This window comes from Malus sylvestris, chromosome 7 (assembly GCF_916048215.2).
Source record: "Malus sylvestris chromosome 7, drMalSylv7.2, whole genome shotgun sequence".
NCBI lineage: Eukaryota > Viridiplantae > Streptophyta > Magnoliopsida > Rosales > Rosaceae > Malus > Malus sylvestris.
Genome location: NC_062266.1, coordinates 28045986 through 28067496, shown reverse-complemented (window position 1 = coordinate 28067496; position 21511 = coordinate 28045986). Strand labels below are relative to the sequence as shown.

The 21511-nt window shown below is 36.2% G+C and overlaps 1 protein-coding gene across 1 annotated transcript; it reads right to left on the bottom strand.

The window, feature by feature from the left end:
- Positions 1 to 4575: 4575 nt before the first annotated feature.
- Positions 4576 to 12899, bottom strand: LOC126629280 (protein DA1-related 2-like). The gene is made up of 12 exons (XM_050299262.1): positions 12762 to 12899; positions 12492 to 12631; positions 6997 to 7084; positions 6768 to 6891; positions 6499 to 6619; positions 6329 to 6412; positions 6123 to 6242; positions 5786 to 5998; positions 5639 to 5701; positions 5397 to 5512; positions 5239 to 5297; positions 4576 to 5122 (listed from the first exon to the last, which is right to left on the bottom strand). The coding sequence occupies exons 1-12, from the start codon at positions 12805 to 12807 to the stop codon at positions 4788 to 4790; spliced, it is 1509 nt and encodes a 502-aa protein (XP_050155219.1). The 5' UTR covers positions 12808 to 12899; the 3' UTR covers positions 4576 to 4787.
- Positions 12900 to 21511: the final 8612 nt, after the last annotated feature.

Genomic DNA, 21511 nt, shown 5'->3' with positions numbered 1-21511 from the left:
TGGTCATGACTTGTGCAACCAATAGACGTGACTTTCCTTTAGATATCCAAGATGCTGACGAAGAACGTCGTTGGCTGCTTTGGGATGTCATCTTATGTGCCTCAGTAGCATACTTTGGTGCCCCCAACGAGGTCAGGTTGATGACGGACTCGCGCCTTTGATGCTCCCCTTGCTCTTTTAGCGGCACCAACTTTGAAGTGGCATGTTGAGAAGCGTTTGTGGCGCCAATGGATGCTCCGTTCATAGCGGAAGTGCTTAGGCTTCTTTCCTTTGTGAGAATAGCTTGTCCTTTGCTTGATGCCATTGATTTTTGGAAGTGTGCTTGAATTTCTTGAACGGAGAAAGAGATGAGAGGTAGAGATTGTCCCACCAGGCGTGCCAATTTGTGAACACGGAAAATTCCTGAAACGAAAGAGACAAGAACAACGTGCACAAACAAATATTTGTATTTGATGATTTTGGGTTACAATCTCTCTCTATTTTGATCCTCTGATTCGATCTCTGTAAGGTGTGTATTTGTGGATGTGTGATTGATCCAAGGGCCGTCGAGGCTTGATCTTGGATGAACGTTCTTTAAGGGCCGTGGGCTTGATCTTTGAAAGTGGATTTGAGCGGATCTTCAAGGAGCCGTTGGGGCTTGATCTTGAGGATGAGTGTTTCTTCAAGGGCCGTTTGAGGCTTGAATAATGGTGATGAGCAGATCTTCAAGGGCTTTTGGGCTTGATCTTGAAGAACAGTGATGAACGGATCTTCAAGGGCTTTTGGGCTTGATCTTGAAGAACAGTGATGAACGGATCTTCAAGGGCTTTTGGGCTTGATCTTGAAGGTGGATTTGATCCAAGGGTCGTCGGGGCTTGATCTTGGAAGAACGATGAACGAAGAACGAAGAACACTCTCTTCAAGGGTCGTCGGGGCTTGATCTTGAATTGGTGGATGATTGTTGATCCAAAGGGCCGTTGGGGCTTGATCTTAGGATGAACGATGAACGAAGAACGAAGAGCGAAGAGAGCTTTCTTGATTCTTCGAGAACCTGGATGCTTGAAAGCTTCGGAGTTTCAGAGCTTCGGAGTTTCAGATCTTGGAAGAACGATGAACGAAGAACGAAGAACACTCTCTTCAAGGGTCGTCGGGGCTTGATCTTGAATTGGTGGATGATTGTTGATCCAAAGGGCCGTTGGGGCTTGATCTTAGGATGAACGATGAACGAAGAACGAAGAGCGAAGAGAGCTTTCTTGATTCTTCGGGAACCTGGATGCTTGAAAGCTTCGGAGTTTCAGAGCTTCAGAGCTTCAAGAATTTTGCCTAATGATTTTGGTCCCCCCTTAAATGAATGAATTAGCCTTCTATTTATAGAAATTTCCAAGGCCTAATTTTGAATATAATATTCCAGATGAAATAAGTCGTTTCTGCCAGGTGTTGACACGTGTCCTGTTTGATGACTTTTCCAACTCATTTCAATTTTTCGTTGAGTCACACACTACGTGTAAAATTTATGTAATACATGAGAATTGAAACTTTGATTTATCGATCAACATTTATTTACCGAAATTTCGATGTCTACAAATTTATCTTTGCTTCCTATGGAATTAGATACTTATTTATATATTAATTCTCTTTTCTTTTCATTAGGTTTTCACATGGCAACAATATTCCCTCCTAAAAAATATCCCTTCTTATTCAATATCAAATCACAAATCCAACGTACACCCTGTTGTTTTGAGTGTTAGCTATTGGGGGTATGTGAGATTTTAGATTTGTTAGTTAAACTCTATGTGTAATCTCCATTTTAATTATTAGTGGAATTATTTTGGCGTCTTTGAACTGAACGTAGGCCTACACCAAACCAGTATAAATCTTAATGTCACTTTGGTTTGTTTGTTTTGTCATATTTTTCCGTATTAGTTTATTAGTTTCATACTTAACATTGTTGCACAACAATTTATATAATCACATCAAATATTGCAATACACACACACACACACACACACACACACATATATGTGTGTGTATATATATATATATATTATAATTTTGATACTGCCAAAGGCAAAGTATTGTGATCTCATAAATCTTTGGAGCGGCCCAGACGTAGCCACCAAAACTGAGGTGGGTGAGCTATTTAGGGTGGAACGGAGTTTTGGAGAGCAATTTATATGCAACAAATTTATTATTATACGGTGTCTTGATTCAATAATGTTATATAATGCAGATAAAATCTTGATATTATACATATTACTGAACTAATGTGAGTCATTCTCCTAATTTTGCATGTTATGAATAGTTTAAAACTTTGTGTATAGAGCATAGCCAAAACCCACCTTTACACCTAATATGTTGGTACCTTTGGAAGTTTATTGACCTTTGGAAGTTTAATTAGCATTTCTAAAATGCAAGAGATTCTTGGATGTAGAAAATCTGTATTCGTGCCTGTTTTGACAAGGCACAGAGTGGCTGATACTTTTATGTTTTTATCTGCAACAGGCAACCATAGGCAAAGTCGGTTTTTGCATGGCAACTGTCCGACAATATTCCTATACCACACAATTATACGATATGATGACTCATTTCAGTATTAAAGGGGCCTTTTTTTTTTTTTGGTCAATATTAAAGGGGCCTTTTGCTAGCCGTCCATATGCTTTTTTTCACTTGTTTATTGATCTTGGCCAAAGCCTAAAGGGCAGGCTTGGACCTACCTACAAGAAAAGGTGCTTATAGATCATGTAGATATATGAGTCATCTTACGTAATATTACTAATTTATGTGTATAATACAAGTGAATATATGATATATTAACATTTTATAGTCCAGTATAATAAATAAAAAAAATGTGTTATAACGTAAATAGATTGGTTAAATCACATGACGGTTTAACAATCACGCAAGGAATGGATCTACTTAGGAATATAATCTATAGTGAATAGGCTGTAACTTGAACCATTTTCACAGAAGTTTTAGGAGCCTATAGTTAGGAATTTTATTACTTTGAGAAATCTGAATTGCTATGGCAGTTTATGCATTTGAATTTTATTATCAGCTTACAAATATTTAATCATTTATTTTGTGTGTTAAGGACAAGTTGTGAGCAAGCAGCAGTTGATGTTGGAGGCTAGGATTCTGGTAAAGGGCAACATATTTAGTTTAGGGTTGCAGCAGATACCATGCATGCATGCACATGGAAAATTGAAAACCCTGCTGTTTCAAATGCCTTTCTTTAAAGTAAAATTATTTAGACTGATACTGTCGTGAAAAGAGGAAGCGTTCAAAATTCAGAGCACATCATGAAACAAATCACTCCATTTTTGCTCGTGGTTTTGTCTGCATACTGGGTTTTTTTCTTCGAGTTGGGGTTTGTACGGAGTGTGGACTCTTCCTCCTAGTTATGTGGTTCAGTTATTGGTTGAGGCCTAGCCTTAGGGTGATCCCTTAATAGATTGTTTTGCTAGCTGGGTTCAGCCTTCCAAATTCCAAATGCATAGAAGTTCATATCTGAAAACATGTTTTAGCAAGAGATTTTCAGTGTTACCGGTATATTATCATTTTTATTACTAAGTTATTCGTTACAATCAATTTGTTTTCTATGGTACGTACTACTTAGTGGTTCGAAACAATTAAATTTTGCATATATAGAAATCTAATAATTTTTTGCAACGGTTAGATTTTGTATAGAACTCAGATTATTATGGGCACCTCCGTTACACTCACATAGGAGTTGCAGCTGTCTGAATCCCAATCTTTTGACGCTTTCTTCTTCTTTTTTTAAAAATCAAAAAACATTTTCCCCATTTTTATTCCTTCTCATTTTCTACCTACTTTTTTTTCCTACAAAATTCACTTTTTATTTTCTACACAAATATATTCCTTTAAAAAAAAAAAGTACCCACCAAACCCCAAAAGCCAAAATTCGAAGAGCCTCCGTAGGATAGCACTCGGAATTTCTAGGTTTCTCTCGAGGAGAAATCTGAGCTGCTCCCATCTGAGAACCCAATCGAATGGCATCGCAGGGGCAGGGAGGGACGGACCCTGCCTGTGTAGGAAGGGCGTGAATGAAGCTGTTGTAACAAAATCTCATGGTAGGTAGTTTTCCCATACTGCTGTGAGGAATAGATTTTTCCATGCATAGATTGGCGATCCTATATCTCTCACATTTAGTATTTTTAGCGACTCAACTGTCTCCCGCAGTTATCAGAAATATTCAGTCTTCTTATCTCACACTTCTGATGTGCTCTTGTCTTCGAATTAACAAGGCAAGCGATCATTAAATGTTGTACTAATCTATCTATTAGCTAATTTCTCAGCGTGATTGTCACACTACCATGGCGATATCGTCATTCATCTATATTGTTAAATGCAATTTTCTAACATTACATGAAGGTGTGACTAGTCACCTTGAAAAATTAATCCGTCTCCAAAAGCATGCTCGTCTTTTACAAGAATTTTTCTACACATTGGGGAATCTGTCACGTGCCCACCACCTTGCTCTCATAGGAAGTAATCTTTCACAAAACTTCTCTTAGAGAAGATTCCATAACGCAGACAACTCCATTAAAATTTGTAAGAATTAAGAACAGAAGAATCTCTCATCTCGAAGAAATTAATACATTCATTTATTTGTTATTATTTATTAATATTTGGAAGAGTCACAGTTTGAGCTTGTATCCACCCAGTCCCAGCACCCTAAAGCTTCTGCGACGAGCTCAATCCGTAATTAGGGTTGAGCAAAATACTAGACTTCAAAGGCCGTATAAAAGTAAAGAGATCAATGAAATAGCAACATTATTTTTTCCTCGTTACAACGGGAAATTTCCGGTGAGGCGAATGTGATCCAATGTACGACGCAAACCATACTTGTTGACAGCTGCATTAGCTTCTCGAAACCCTCCTCCATATGCAGGTGAAGAATCGTTGGCGATTTTGTGCATGAAAAACTCCCCTAGTTTGTGTTCAATTTTCGATTTTCCACCTTTTTTTGATGAAAACGTGGAAGAGGAAGAGGAAGCTGCGGATGTAAATGTAGATGAAGACGGCATGTTTTTGAATCCCGGCATTACTTCTGACTCAAGCCACATGTACGAAAGCACCTGGCAGATGCCTTTCTCTACCTCGGGATTAAGATTCCGGTAGCCTGCATTGTCAAATTAAACAAGAAATTGAGTCCCAAAAAAAAGAGGGGGCGAGGTTCAGGGCTTAGGGTTTTATAGGTTTAGTTCGTGCGAGGAGGGCTTTGGAAATACATGCTACCTTTGAGGTGTAACCAGCCGTGCATCAATTCATGGGCAAGAATGGTACCTGTTAGTAACCTGCATCCAACAAGAATGTTGAAAACGGTTAGATGAACTTTGCGTAGTGCTAGTTTTATAACCATTTCGTTTTTCGTTGAAAAAACCTACTAGCTTTACCTTGGGAAGCCATAGAGAACAAGAATGGCAGTAACTTCACATTTTCGAGTCAATTTCTGAGGTTGGGTTCTCATTCCGATAAATTGATGCCCCGCAATTCTCGGCCTTTTGAGGATCTGATTAGTAACTCATGAAGATTCAAGAGAAACAAATGAGAAAATTCCTTTTAGGTCAGCTTCAGGAATCATTTCAATTTTAAGAAAGAACGAAAAGCGAACTAGTAGAATTGTCTAAATTCGTACGCTGGTGACAGTCTGCTCTTCCAAAAGGCATAAACCCCTCGTCTCGGGCATGTGATGGAGGCCCTGCAAAGAACCAGTTATGAACTAGTAGAACTCCCCAAACTGAAAAAAAAAACCTCAAGAACAGAGCAGGGATTTCGACATTACACTCTTTTCGCCTACAATAGCTTCGTTTAGAGCTTGTCTTTCGACCAGAAGCATGGGTATTTGCTGATCCAATTGCATGTTCATCCCTTCAAAGTAGTCTCGTATGGCGTGATACAGCGTCTGACAGTCACCGGTGTCCATGATAGCAGATTCCATGCACTCCAAGCATAGACTTCGCCCGTCCCCCAATGAAACGTACCTTGTATCCCATGTCTTCAAAAGGAAGAAAAAGAAGAAAGCAGAAAGTTTTGATTTAGCGCTCGTGACATTTCATTTCAAAGAAATACTTGGAGGAGATTGTTTTCAAGAAAATTTTGGTGCTAGTGTAGATTAGTACCTCTAAGCGTTCGCAACTGCAGCAACGAGATGTGTTATCATGTTCATGTGCTGGACAGTACTTTTGTGACCAAAACGGATGGCATCTGTACTCGATCAAACCAGCTCGATTTGTTGGAATCTGAAAATTTTCAAAGCGAAGAATTGTTTATGTCGAAGTAGGTTACAATAATATTTCTATTTATTTAGAAAATAGACTTTTCTTACAAATTGATGGCAAACTTCACACTTGGGATGAGTCAGTTCTTTAAAGCAGGACTTGTGATATGGATCCCTCCCTGACAAAGAAAACTTCAATCAAGAGAGAACACCAGTAAGAACTAGATCATAGGAAACAAAAAGAACACAGTCGTTCGAGTCCAAGGAAGAGAAGCTACCTCATTCTCAACAATCGGACGGCCACAAGAACGACAACAGAAGCACTGGGGATGAAAGAAAGTCCCCATGCATTCCAGGTAGTTGCCATAGCGTATGTCGCGTTTACAACCACCACATATTCTGCTCATCAGACAGAAAAAGGACAGGATTAGTATCAGCAACTTTCAAGCTTCATTAACACTGAGCAATTTGGTACGCAAATAAAAATTGATCAAATTGAAGATCTTAAGCTTCGCGAAATTAAAAAGTACACCCGATAAAATGTTACCTTTGTTGTCCATTGGGATAATACGGTGGAGGGGCTCGGGCATATGGAGGATATAAAGGTGGATTCAGACCTTCCTGAAGTGACCTAGCAAGCTCGTCATCTTTTTCTGTCTGCCATCTATATCCTGGAAATTGAAAATTTTAAATCCTCAATAACGACATTGTGAAAACACGCGCGCGCATACAGAACATTGTACTCGGAGTTCAGATCTTGAAGAATGGAAACCTACCACTTGTTTTTTTCAAATCTTCAGCCAGAGCCAGTGCAATTGCATGGTCTAACTCCTCTTTCTCCTTCTGCGCTCTAGAGCGGTCATCCTGATCACGAAAAGACAACGAAACTAATTTAGAAATGCACCAACGGTTCCAGTCGTTTACTCGGATTCTCACTTTCGTCATTGTAGTTTTCTTTGTTGCACTTTCGTTCTTATAGTTTCACACGTTAGCACCATTTAGTCCAATTCATCAAATAATCCTTCTGTTAAACAAGAGTCCATAACGGTTTTAGATTAGGTTTGCTTTTACTTTATTCAAATATTTATTATCTTGTATGTCCCTGAGTGTCTGCAGCATGCTAAATCATTGGCTGATAAACTTGCCAACATGGGTCGTCCAGTTGACCCTGACAATCTTGTTACAGTCCTTCGCGGTCTCGGCCCAGACTACTCCATGCTTGGCATTGCAGTCCTGAATAATCTCCACTGCCGCATTCGAAGAACTTCACTCCAAGAGCATTGCTTTCGATCTCCAAAATCCTCCACTTGCTGTCACCATTACTACCACCACCACGATTCCTCCTCATTCTAATTATGTTGAGAATAAGTCTCATATTGATGAGAGAAGAGACCTTGCATGGACTTATAAGAGATCGGGCTACTTCTCATATTGCCAATTGGTTTTATGGCGGAACCTCAACTTTCTTCATGGTATCAGATTAGGTTGTCTCACGTGTGAAGCCAAACGGCCATATGTGCTCAACGTCACCCGGTTGTGTTGTTCATGTGTTAAGCTTAAAAAGAAGGGACTTTGTAAGAGCTTATAAGAGATTGGATTGCTCTAGCAGGGACTTTACATGAGCTTATAAGAGATTGGACTGCTCTTCATATTGCCAATTGATTTTATGGTGAAACCTCAACTTTCTTTAGGTTTGTCCGCCACTGCCACCATCACCTCTTCCATGGTTCCGAATCCTGAATACCTCAAATGATTTCAACAAGAACAACTAGTGGTTAGCTTAGCCATATCACTTCCACTTTGACCCTAGGCCATGAATCTACTCTGCACTGAAATGGGCCTCGCGGATTTGCTACTAGAGGTAATTGGACCTCTCTTGGTTTGTTGGGTCATCCTTCCAACCAATAGAGAAATTTTTCAGTGTGATAGACACACAATGTAACATCCTGATTATTTTAAGTATGTAATTGGTTATTGAAATTTAAAAGAGGGGAAGAATGTGAAATCCCGTTCCTAGATTTCACTATTGTAACCTACGTATTTGTATTAACGAAATTTTATATTATTTTCGAGGATATTAAATTGTATTAATTTTAAATGAGGAAAAGGGAGGATTATAATTTTCTTGTGGTGGGTTTCGGGGAAGTCACTGTCTCACTTCTGCCTGTCTCTTCCACCCATTTTCGGGAATTCTCCAAAAACTCTCTCACTCCATCCCTCTCTTTCCTTCCTTGTACCACACACAAACAACCGACCTAGTGTTAAAGCCACGTTATCCGGCCAACCCAGAATCATAAAACCTACTTTTGGATGGTTTCAAAGGAGTGGCGCTGAAATTCCGAGAGATAATGTTATCTGAGGATGCAACCTGGTACGGGTCAAGGTGAAGGGGATGAAGGTGAAGATGTTGACAAGAATGATACATAAAAGCACAATGGAGAACGTGATTGTGAAGGAAGGATTCAGGGATTTGAAGGGTAAATTCCTTGTTCCTTGATCATCTTGATTTTCGAATTTAATTTCCCTAAGTTGAATTGAAACTGCCATGATATATTTGGAGTTCTTAGTTTATTTAGGGTTTTCTATCATTCAATGAACCAGACTGAACGTGAATTAGAGCTGGGTAATTCGGATTGGGTGTGTGGATCAAATTTCTTGGTCAAGGTTTTGGTTCAAAAGGACAATTTTTTTCTAATTTTGAGTTATGTTAGGTTTGGATGTTGTATACATGACTTTTAGACTACCTGAAAGTATTTTGGGATCTGTTATATGAATTGGAAGTGGACTGTTACGTAAGTTGCAAAAAATTGATTTCTTTGCAAAGAAAACTCAAGTTTCGAGTAGCCTAATTTGGCTATTAATTTCTAGGTCTTTATGTGTTTCTTTGGAGAAATTTTTAGTGTGTTGAAAGTACATATGTTCATGATCATAACCCAATTGTTTTCCCTCAGTTCCGTTGAATTTGGATTGAACAAAACCTTATTTAAACTTAGGTCGCGAGCTGCCAAACAGCAGCAGAAAGCTAGATTTCCAGTTTCAAAACTCCATTTTCTTTTTGGCATAACTTCCAATTTAGAGCTCCGTTTTCTACAAACTTTATATGCTTTTAAAGTACAGAACATAAGCTTCAAAACCTATATAATATTATACAATTTGATTTAGTTTTGAATGCTCCAAGGGGAGCCTAAACTTGGTCCAATAATGTTGTTTTTCTACAAATTTTGTGGAAAGATGTTGTTCTAGAAGCATAATGACGAACTAAGAATGGCTTGATCCCTTCATAGGGTACGTAGACAGTCTAACGAGAAGGTTAGATGCAGCTATAATAAATTAACTGAGATTAATTTATGGATCTCTTCCACCAAATTTACCAAATCAAGGGATCTGGGCCCTTAAAATTTGATCCAACAACTACAAACAAGGAGCCCCTTTAAAAATTATAATAACTTTAACCGTTACATCAAATTTCAAGGGTCCTGATCCCTTGATTTGGTGGATTGGTGGAAGGGATCCGGAGACTTTCCTAGTATCGGGACCCCTGGTTGGTTTCCTAACACTAGTGCCACACACCACAAGACCGGTGATGCAAGTGCTCTTCAAAATCCACAACATTATCATGGTCACAACTCGGTTAAATGGGTAATGGTGACACACTTAATATCACTTTCACTGGTACGATTCCTATTTCTCTTAATTCTGGACCTTTCTGTCTTCGTAATATCTTTCATGTTTCATCTTTACACAAAAATCTCTTTTCTGTTACTCGGGCTATGTAAGACAATAATGTGGCAATTGTTTCTTCCATCTCTTTTATCGTATTTTTTATTTACGTAGTAGTGCGTTGCTCTTTCAAGACCCATGTAAAGATGGACTATACCCGTTGTCGTTTTAATCCCCTCAAGCTCTTACTGCGTCGTCCATTGATTGGCATAAACGTCTTGGTCATTCGTATGCATCTGTGTTGTCTCGTTTACATTCTAGTCTAGGTTCAAACTCAATCGTTTCTCGTCACTTATGTAAAAGTTGTGCTTTAGGAAAATTCACACAGCTTCCTTTGGAATTGAATAATGAATGTGAAATTGTTCCTTCTTTTTATATTATCCATTAGGATGTGTGGATGTCCACTGTTGATTTTGTTTCTGGTTATCTTATTAAATACTTTTCACCGATGATTATTCGTGTTATTCGTGGATTTGTCTAATGAAAAAGAAATCTAAGGTTTTCACGTATTTTCAGACATTTGTGGCTATGGTTAAAAATTTATTTAATGCCTCTATTAAATATTTACAAAGTGATGGTGGTACTAAGTACGTAAATCATTCATTTTCCGAGTATTACGGTCGATCCAATATTCAATAACATTTTTCATGTCCTAACACGCCCCAATAGAATGGACTTGCTGAGCTCAAACATCATCATACTGTTCGACATGACTAGGACTTTGCTTGTTGCGGCTTATGCTCCTCTCACTTTATGGGTTGAGGTCGTGCTCACTTTTGTTCACCTCATCAATTTCCTTCCTACACCTACACTTCGTTGGTCCACTCCCCACACATTTTTGTTTGGTTGCTCTTCTTCTTCCACTCATTTACGTACCTTTGGTTGCTTGCGTGTTCCTTAAGTAAATAATAAACTGATGAATCGATATAGTGATTCTCTTAAAGGTTAGAAGTGACTTGATCCAAGTTCGGAACGTGTTTACATTTCTCGGCATGTTATGTTTCATGAGGCTGACTTTCCATATGTTAAGCCACACCATTCAGCCTCGTCCTCTTATGTGGAGCTTTCTGTTGTTCCCATTGGCATAGGCCCACAACCGCAATACCACATTCGCTGTTTTCGGGTTTGTTTGGAAATGTTTTTAAAATAACTAAAAACACTTTTAGAAAAAATATTTTTGGGTTACAAAAGTACTTGAATTGCTTCATGAAAGAAGCACCGGTTATGTGCTTCTTTTAAGAAGCGCTTCATGTGCTTTGGTTAGATGCTTGCATCTCGGCTTACTCCGATGCGGACTGGTCAAGTTGTGTTGATACTCGTCGCTCAACAACGAATTATTTGGTTTATCTTGGCAATAACTTAAGTTCATGGTGTTCTAAGAAGCAATTAACCAACCGTGTCCAAGTCTAATGTTGAGTCTGAGTATCAAACACTCTCCCACCCGTGTGCTGAAATTACATATCTTATTTGTTTCATGAGTTAGGCATTGCTGATCAATTTCCTATTTTTCTCTACTATAGCAACCTCAACACCACATTCATGGCAGCAACCCAGGTTTAGGACTCATCATATTAAGTTGGATTATCACTTTGTTATAGAACGAGTGGCCTTGGGCAGCCATCAAGTTCATTTTTTGCCCTTTGTTGATCAGCCTTCCCACTTGCTAACCAAGGGTCTTCTTAAGGCTCGTCATCTTCTACTTCGATCCAAACTTGTTCATCCTCCGATGCCAAGTTTGCAGGGGGTGTTAAACATGAGTCCATAATGGTTTTAGATTAAGATAATATTAGGAAGATTAAATTTTGTAAATTAAATGTCATGGAAGTTGATGATTGGATTATTAATTAAGCGTTGATTAACGTGTTTAATTCTTATTGGTGACACATCATTTAGTTTATAAATTTAGTCTCCTTAGCATTACTAGATTAAGTTTGTTTTAATTTAAGTTCAAATATTTGTTATCTTGTATATGAGATATTGATGGAAAACTTATCATCCCAATAGGACTTTTTGTACTCTTAAACAGTTGTATCTATTTATAAGATGGATCAATGAATGAAAGGCTACGACTTCGACAAATATTGTCTCACATGAACTAGCTTTTCTACACCAACTTCGATTTTTCAAATGAGAATATGTGCACAAAAAATTAATGGAAAAAAGTAAAAACATAACGAAAATGTAACAAAAATTAGGTTCATGGATGAAAGTAAAAATTCAAGTAAATAAAATTAAAGAAAATTAAAAGACATAAATTAACAATGAATGTACGAAAAGTAAGTAAAAATGGACGAAGATATAAGCACTCAAAATCAAGTGGGAATTTTTAAAACCCCATATCTTGCAATCTCAAGGAAAGTTAAAATTCTTAGCATCCACCCATTTCAGATTGAATCCCTTGTATTGCAAGTAAAGGGCATATTTTGCAGCCGAAATCGAACAAAAATATGCCATTATTTTGTAATCCAAACAACAATAACTAACATATATGAACAATCCGAATTTAAGAAAACGTGATCATAAAAAATAAGAGAGGGGTTGGTGTTCAAACCAAGGATCGAGGCAGCGCCCGCCAAAGCACGTTTTCGTCACCAATAAGCTGCGGATTCGGGTTGCTACGCTCGGCGGCTTCTCCACGACTAGGCCCACTCCTGAAAAGTTTACCGATACGTTTCATAAAGCGCGATTCCTCTGTTCCAACAACATAAGAAAACAGAGCTTCAGAAAACAAATGTTTGAAAAAATTAAAGTTGAATTTATGTTATATATATATATGTGTGTGTGTGATGTGTGTGTGTGTGTGTGTGTGTGTGTGTTATACCATAAATACAAGGGTGAGAAAGCTGGGTGACACCTGAAGGAACCATTGAAGATTGAGCTCCTTATGTATAGGAAGAGCCTAAGAGGACTTCGCCGTAATCACGAAGAACCTTGAAAGGGACGGTCAGAGAGAGAGAGAGATGAATTACGTGACGGACGGCTCAAAAGAAAAGAGGGAGGAGAACAAGGTACCAGGCATCGTAAAAAATTAAAAGGCCGAAAGAGAAAGCAAGAGAATCTCTGAGAGAGACAGAAAGTGATTTTAGAATGTAGACAGAGAGGCGCAGAGAAAGGCTCAGATTATTGGCTTCCGAAGCAATGAAATTCAATTCATTTCCCTCAAACCACAACTAAAAGAAAACTTAAATTCATATATTTATGTATTTGTGTATGCACATACAAATATACGTATTAGTCCTTCTACAGTAAGGGCAGTGTTTAAAATATCCAAAAAATTGTCGATATTTTTGTTGAAATATTCAAAATATCAATGATCGATATAGAAAGGGGAGGTGAAATGCAAACTTCACCCATATGATGAATCGATCTAGAAGAAAAAAGGTGTGGTGTGTATATGCGTCATCATAGATTGCAGTTGGAGAGATGTGGATGGATTGAAGGTCCAGTTTGAGATTGTTACGTTTTTTAAAAACTATTTATCCTATGCTTGAAGATGATCAGTTGTAAAATAAAGCAGTTGAGCGTTTGATAAACTGTATTTCTAAAAGTGTTGCGAGTATGAAAAACAGTGGAAAAGCATTTGGTAAAATTTTAATGTAAAAATCATTTAATTGTATATAATGACAAAAATAGACATGGTAGTGGGGGTGCATGGTGGCGATAACGGCGATGGCGAGGGAAGTGGTGGTGGAGATGGTGGCGACAATGGTGTTGGTGCCAATAGTGGAGTGTGGTGGTTGGAGTGCATAGGTAACAATGTGGTAGGGGTGACGGCAGTGGTTGTGGTGGCAGTGGTAAAGGTTATGGTTATGGTGGTGATGGTAGCAGTGGTGACAACGATGGCGGTGGCAATTATCGTTCTGGTGTTGGTGGTGGTAGTGGTAGTAGCAGTGGTGGTGTAAAGTTAGTGATTATAGTGGTAGGTGGTGGCGGTCACTTTCTTCTCCAAACGATAAAATGAGCATAAAGGTTAAACACTATCATTTTGAAAAGGGAAAATTAGGTTCACATCCTTTTTTTTTGTTACTCCATTGATTAAAATCCTAGTCATTTTCAATTTTTTATCAAGGTTCTTGGGTATTAATAACATCATTAATTATTTGAATAATAAAATATTTTTATTTTTAAATATATTCCTTTAATGTTAAAAATGTTACAATTAGTATATTTATATTTATGGCTAAATTTTTTTATCATATATTTTTATTTTTAGTTTGTACCTATTTTTAATTTGCAAATATTTTTTAATTTGTACCAATTTTCTTTTCATTTTTAATTTGTACCCTATATATTAGTTCCTTTTTGTGCCCATATTTTTTAAAGTTTTATTTGTATTTGTACCCATGTGTATACCATCACATGACATTGTATATTTAATCAATGATAGAAAAATTACATATGGTATATTTATGTTTTATGCCTAAACTTTGTATCATATATTTATATTTTTAGTTTGTACCCACTTTTAATTTGCAACATTTTTTTTTTAATTTGTAGTATTTTCTTTTTAGTTTTATTTTGTAACCATGTATTAATTTCTTTTAGCGCCTATATTTTAAAAAATTCATTTGTATTCATAATTTTTAATCTTTTATATGTACCCTAATTTATTTCTAATGTACCCATTCTTCTTTATTAATGTACCACTTTGTTATATGTGAAATGTACCAATTTTTTTAACACTATGGATACATTATTTTGCCATTTATTATTTCTTATTTTTACATAGTTTTTATCCATTTATTCAATAAAAATATTTGAATTTTTTTATTGTAACTGTTTCTAATAGTATTATAATGAGGGATTTAAAATTTGTAGGATTATAAATCTCATAAAATATCAAACAATTAATGTCAAAACTATAAATATATATATATATATATATATATATATTAATAGTAATATAATAAGGTGTACAAAGTCAAGTGACCTTGATCAAACTTTGAATACTATTGAGGTTTTAATCAAAGAATGTTAAAGATTAGGGACCGCATCCAAAATATCCCTTTTTAAAAACTATTGAGGGTAATATAGCTGTTGAAGTTATTCTTTAAAAGCTCAACTCTGTTTTTTTATTAAAGCAATTTTTAATAGCAACCAACATGATGTTTTTGAAAGCTGTTGTTGGAGGCTATTACTTTTAAAATAAGCAAGATATTTGTTGTTTTTATCAAATATTTTTTTATTGCTTAACTTTAAAGTGAAACCGTTTTTGGTGAAAAAACAAGGTCAAACAGGACCGAAAAAGGATGTGCTTTTCTCTTCTTCTTTTTCTTTTTTTTTCTATTTTCTTCCTTGTTTTGAATTATAGAACAAATTTATGTTTTCCCGTGTTTTTTTTTTTTTAATAAACGATATTATTTACACTAAATGGGTGAGAGACTAGGTTAAGCCTCACAATGGGCTAGCAATAATGTGGTTCAAATTCGTCTTTAGCAAGAATCGAACATAAGATCTCTCACTTACAAGTGTTGATGAATACGACTAGACAATAATATTATTTAAAACATGGTCAGAGCATACTCTTTATTTACTGAAATACCATGGGCCTCCATCCCCTTATGTGGGTAAATATTAGGAATCGTCTGTTGGATTACGTGGTTGTGCGGCTACATATTCATTAAAATGGTCGGTTTCCCTTAAGTTGTATACGGCCGGTCAGACATAAGTTTTCACCTTTGTATGGTAGTTATGGCCAAGAAGTTCTTTAGTAATGTTGTCTCACCAAAACATGATTCAATTTAATTTTCTCCAAAGGCATATTTGTTTGGACCAATTTTACATTATCAGCTTGAGTAATCGAGGTCGTTGGGTGACAAAGTGATTGAAATGATTTTTAATTATTTTAATCATGATATTATCTCTTAATAATGAGGTTTTGAAAAAAAAACCAGCAAAATTTGGTTGTGTGAAATTACATTTATGCCTTATATTTCTTATTCATGTTATGTTTTAATTAGAGGGTTAAACTGGTAATTTCATAGGGTTTTGTTTGACAATGAGTGTTTTTTTATTATCTTGGCATTTTCTTAAGAAAAATGTTATTAGCACTCCAAAAATCTCATTCTACACTCCAAATTTTCTATATTAGGCGATGCAGTGCATGAAAGAGAAATTCATTGAGCTCTCATATTTAAATGGCTAATTTATATTTTAGTAATTTGTATTTTGGTAAGTTGTGTTTAATTATGTATTTGGGTTGGGACTTGATTATCATTTATGAAGTTTTAGTGGACTAGGAAGTTGTGTTAGCGTTTAATTAAGCAGTTGGCTAGGCCTTTTAAAATGCTAGAATTCTGGAGGTTGTGGGTGGAGGCAATTTGAATGAATTTATGAACAGAGCTTGGCTCTTTATCTTAGTCTCCTTCTCTGGTTGTGCTAGTGTTCGTCTAGTTGATTCTCTGCCCTTTAACGGTCCCCCATCATTTGGTACCAAAGCTTTGCTACGTTCTTTGGGTCGTTTCTGCACCATTTATGTAAAATGGTGGGACAAAGAGGTAGAGGAAAGCATGAGCACCATATGAGCATTGTGGAATCTAGGGATGAAAGATACAAAGAACTTCAAGCACTTTAAAGACAAGTTGAGTAACTTAGTAGGCGAATTGAATGCCAAGAAGCTTGTATAAAGCTTGGTGGGTCAAGACGCAGTAATTGTGATCATGAGGCAGAATTGAGGTGGTTTTACAATCCACGACACCGTTCGTCTCAAGGGAATAAAAATCAATTATGGAAGCTTGGGATGCCAAGATTTCATAACTGGCTTAAGGTTGCGAGGGATTGTGCGGAAGATTACAAACCAGATGACGTTGAAGGATTAGCGTTTGAGGTTGAAGCACCAATTGAAGTCAACAAAGTTTCAAACCTGGACATAAGTCAATTTTCTTTGCCTTCCTATTTTGAAATTAGGTGTAAGGAAGATAAACTTGGCATTTCTCTTGAAGAAGAAACTCAATACGGTGAAATGAAATTTGATTGCGATAAAGAACCCAAGTTTGATAAAATGGTTAGTGCTTTTGATTGGACTGTACCACCTATTTTTTATGAATATGTTGACAATGAATAAGTGAACTTGAAGAATGTTAACCTTAAAACTTTTTAGGACAAAACAATTGAATTTGTATACTGAAGAACTCAACAAGTCTATGTCAAGAAGGGGTTTGCAAATCAGATTCTACAAGGGATATTTTGGCCTCTACTTGTGCTTTAGATGTGGAGTCTTGTGTTGGTCAAACAAGCAACAACATATTGATGGTTTCTAGTAATAGAGATGTGGTGTTAGAATTCAAAAATGGATGCACGCCACAACACATTGCCACACATGAGCAACCTAAAGTTGTGGAAGTTACTCCTACATTTGAGTTTCATGATCCGGTTTGGTATGACTTCATGCACACTGACGTAACCAAAAAAATGGGAGAGCGAAAAGAGTTATTGCAATATTTGGAAGTTGATACATCCTCAAGAAATCTTTATAAACTATTGCGGCTTCTGGAAATAACCGCCATTTTTTTCTATTATGCAAAGAAGTTGTTTATTAGCTTGAAAAAGAAAACTAAGCATGCGAAGAAAAGTTGGTTACAACACTTTGGGTTATCGATCGATTTTGAATCAGTGAACTCGTGGGCGAGTTCCTTCTCACCTAAAGAGTCTAATGCAGTGCATGAAAGAGAAATTCATTGAGCTCTCATATTTAAATGGCTAATTTATATTTTAGTAATTTGTATTTTGGTAAGTTGTGTTTAATTATGTATTTGGGTTGGGACTTGATTATCATTTATGAAGTTTTAGTGGACTAGGAAGTTGTGTTAGCATTTAATTAAGCAGTTGGCTAGGCCTTTTAAAATGCTAGAATTCTGGAGGTTGAGGGTGGAGGTATTTTGAATGAATTGATGAACAGAGCTTGGCTCTTTATCTTAGTCTCATTCTCTAGTTGTGCTAGTGTTCGTCTAGTTGATTCTCTGCCATTTAACGGTCCCCATCATTAGGAAAGAAAAATACACTTGTGAGGAGTGTAGAATGAGATTTTTGGAGTGCCAACAACACTTCTCTTTCTTAAACGGGATACATAGGATGCGAGTTATATCCTCAAGGAAGCAGTGCAGTTCACATCGATTTGGGATGTCTAGCAGTGGACATGTAGATTGAAACAGCTTGGAGTGGAGAACAAAATATGGGATTTGATGATCTCTAAAAGGAAAATCATGGTCTTGGATAATGATGAGATAAGGAACCTAGGTAGGCTAGGCCTTTTTGCATGGTGATGGTGTTGTCAGATGAGTTTAAAGGCTATTGATTGAGTTTTGATGATGAGAGAAGAAGCCTAGGTGGGCTAGGCTTCTGATGAGATGTGATAAGCCTAGATAGGCTTTTATTTTGTTTGAAAAGTCACGAACAGTAATATGAAAGATATGTTTTGGCCTCTGACATGGATCAATTTAAGGCCCGCGAGTTAGAGTTGCAGTTGGACTCTACAAAATTATCTGGCCGTGCCAAGAAAAAATTATGGATGCTATAAGCCTATAAATACAAAGTCGCATGCACCATTAAAGGCCCCTTCCAATTCAACACACAAATTGTCTTGCGCAAAGCTTCTCAACAACCTTTGAGATTTTATCTTTCTCTCATTTCTTCCGCCAACACATCTTCAGTTTGGATGAACAGCACTGTGAAGGCAACCGGCGACATCTTCAGTTTGGATAAACAACACTGCTTTGAGGCCGACTGGTTATTTATCCAAGTCTCAGTCGACGAGGATTTTTGAACTTGTTGGTAGAGGTCATCTCATCAGTCTTCTTAGCGAAGTGAGGTGTTACAGGTTACTAAGCTCGGCACATTGAACGTCGATTTATTTTATAATTGGATATTCACAAGTATCTTTTAAAGTTTGGCATTCCAACGGCCGAACCACATTTAGCATCAAGACATACATCTCTTTTGAGTATTTGTGTCCATATAGTCTAGTATCATTTCGGCGTGCTTATACTCTCACTAATATAATCACTGTGACTGAAACCGGTGCCGACAATCCGTGAACTTCGCAAGACTAGCAGCCTTGTCTTTAGGCTCTAGAACCTAAAGGCCGAGACGTGTTCCATCCTTGGTTGTAGTCGCAAGATCAAGAAGTTAACAGCTCGCTCAATGCCACACCAACATATTTTACTCCTCGGCTGATGAGTTGGCACGCCCCGCACACAATTGAAGGACGTAGTTAGCTTATTAATTACTTGGCCTGCGCCACATAGGCTTGGTAGTTTTTAGGATTAACAGTATTGCATGTGCTTATTAACACTATAGTTTTAGCATATGATATATTAGTATTGTCTTTTATTAATATTAGGAAAAATTAGTATCCGGTCCTTAGTTCTTACTGTTCATTGACTAAGACCTTATTAGTTTTTAAATTTTGATTCAAGTCCCTAGCAATAATGCGATAATGAATTTACATGTTTATTATATAATTTTTTAATATAAAAATTAGTAATTAATTTAGGGTTTAATACTCACACCTCTTTTAAACTTCTAATTAATTTTCAATTCAAACATTTCCAAAATAATAAAAAATTAAATTAAATTAAGTTTGTACCTATTAGTTTTTTTTTATACATAAAAGGATTCTCAATTGTTTAATCTTAAATGTACCCATTCATATAATTTTTCAATTTTTTTAATCTTAAATGTACCCATTCTCAAATATATCAATTTGTTATATGTAAAATGTACCCTTTTTTTAATATAAAATTCATTCAAATTTTTTAATCCATGTTTAAACTTATATGGATACATTCTTTTTCGTTGATTTGAGAATGTATCCATGTTTTGGTACAATAACTTTTTTTGTTAATTTTGGTTAATGTACCCATACATATATGTACACACACACACACACACAATATAATAGAGAGTATAATTTATATTTTATTATTTTTAATCCCATAAATTATGGGTTTTATGTAAAATCTCATTAATATAAACAATTTCAAATTTCAATTTTCAATTTTTAATTTTTAATTTAAAAAATATAGTAACTTACATTATTACATTAATGTCAGGGACCTCAATAAAAAACTAAAAACTAACAAGTTTTCAATCAAAGAATATTGATAGCTAGGGACAGCATCCAAAGTGTCCCTTAATATTATAACACGTGAATTCATATCATCGTATAATGAAGTGACTGTCACACTCAAACATTTCTCATCTTTTATTTTCGCCGAGTGGGTTGATATTGTGTTTGGATAAGAGGAAAATGCGGGGGCATTATATCCAAGAATCAGCATATATAAAAGCAGCCAAACGGCACCTTTAAAGATTAAAAGTGTTCCTAATGTGATCCATTGAAAATAGCTGGTTTTTATTCTCCCCTTCCTCTCTTTTACCCCACTTTTTTCGCCATTTGGTTTGTCAAATACAATAATTAAATTCTCTTTGCTTCCAATGGAATTAGATACTCATCTATATATTAGTTCTCTTTTCTTCTCATTAGGCAACATGGCAACAATATTCTCAAAAAAAATAAATGCCCCCTTCTCATCAACATCTTAAGCGAGCCCTTTGCAAGGAAATTTATATAATTACATCAAATATTGTAACTTTCCTTGACTAATGTATATATATAATTTTGATACTGCCAAAAGCGTTGTGATTTCATATATCTTTGGAGCCGCACGGACGTAGCCACCAAAACTAAGGTGGATGAGCTATTTAGGGTGGGACGGAGTTTTGGAGAATAACTTATATGCAACAAAGTTTTGATTGAATAAATCTATGTCATGTAAATAAAATCTTGATATAAGTCTATCATTCTCCTAGTTTTGTACATGTTGTGAATAGTTTAAAACTTTGTGTATATCGTCAAACCCCACTTGGAACCTTGGAAGCTTATATATATGCTAACCAAACTGTTGTGATTTTTAAGACCATATAGTTGTGATTTTTCAGACCATATATAATATAATGCAGCCATTGATATAGTTCTAGAACAAAACAAAAACAAAAACAAAAACAAAAAAAGATTTACTAGAACGAATAAATTAAGTTCCTGGATTTGCACGGCCTCTATCATTTTTAAAATTCTTGTATGTAGAAAATCTGTATTGGTACCTTTTTTGATAAGGCACAAAGTACCTGATACTCTATGTAGTTGACTGCAACAGGCAACAAAGTCCCTTTTTGCATGGCAACTGTCCTACAACATTCCTATACTACACAATTCTGCGATATGATGACTCATTTCAGGATAAAAGGGGACTTTTGCTAGCCGTGCATGTGCTTATTTTTCACTTATTTATTCATCTTGGCTAAAGCCTAAAAGAAAGTGTCTACATATCCTGATATTGATATATAATTGATCTCGATCATACCGCAACGTGATTTATTAATTCATGTGTTATAACATGTACGAGCAGGGACGGATGCATGAAGGGGCAAAGGTGACCCTCTGAATTCCCGTGGATCTTCGTAGACGATTTGGATGCTGTCCCTTTGAAGGTTTGAGTTGTACTTTATACATGCCCTCCAACGACTTGATAAAATGTCTCAAAGAGGAATTACCCTTATTATTATTATTATTAT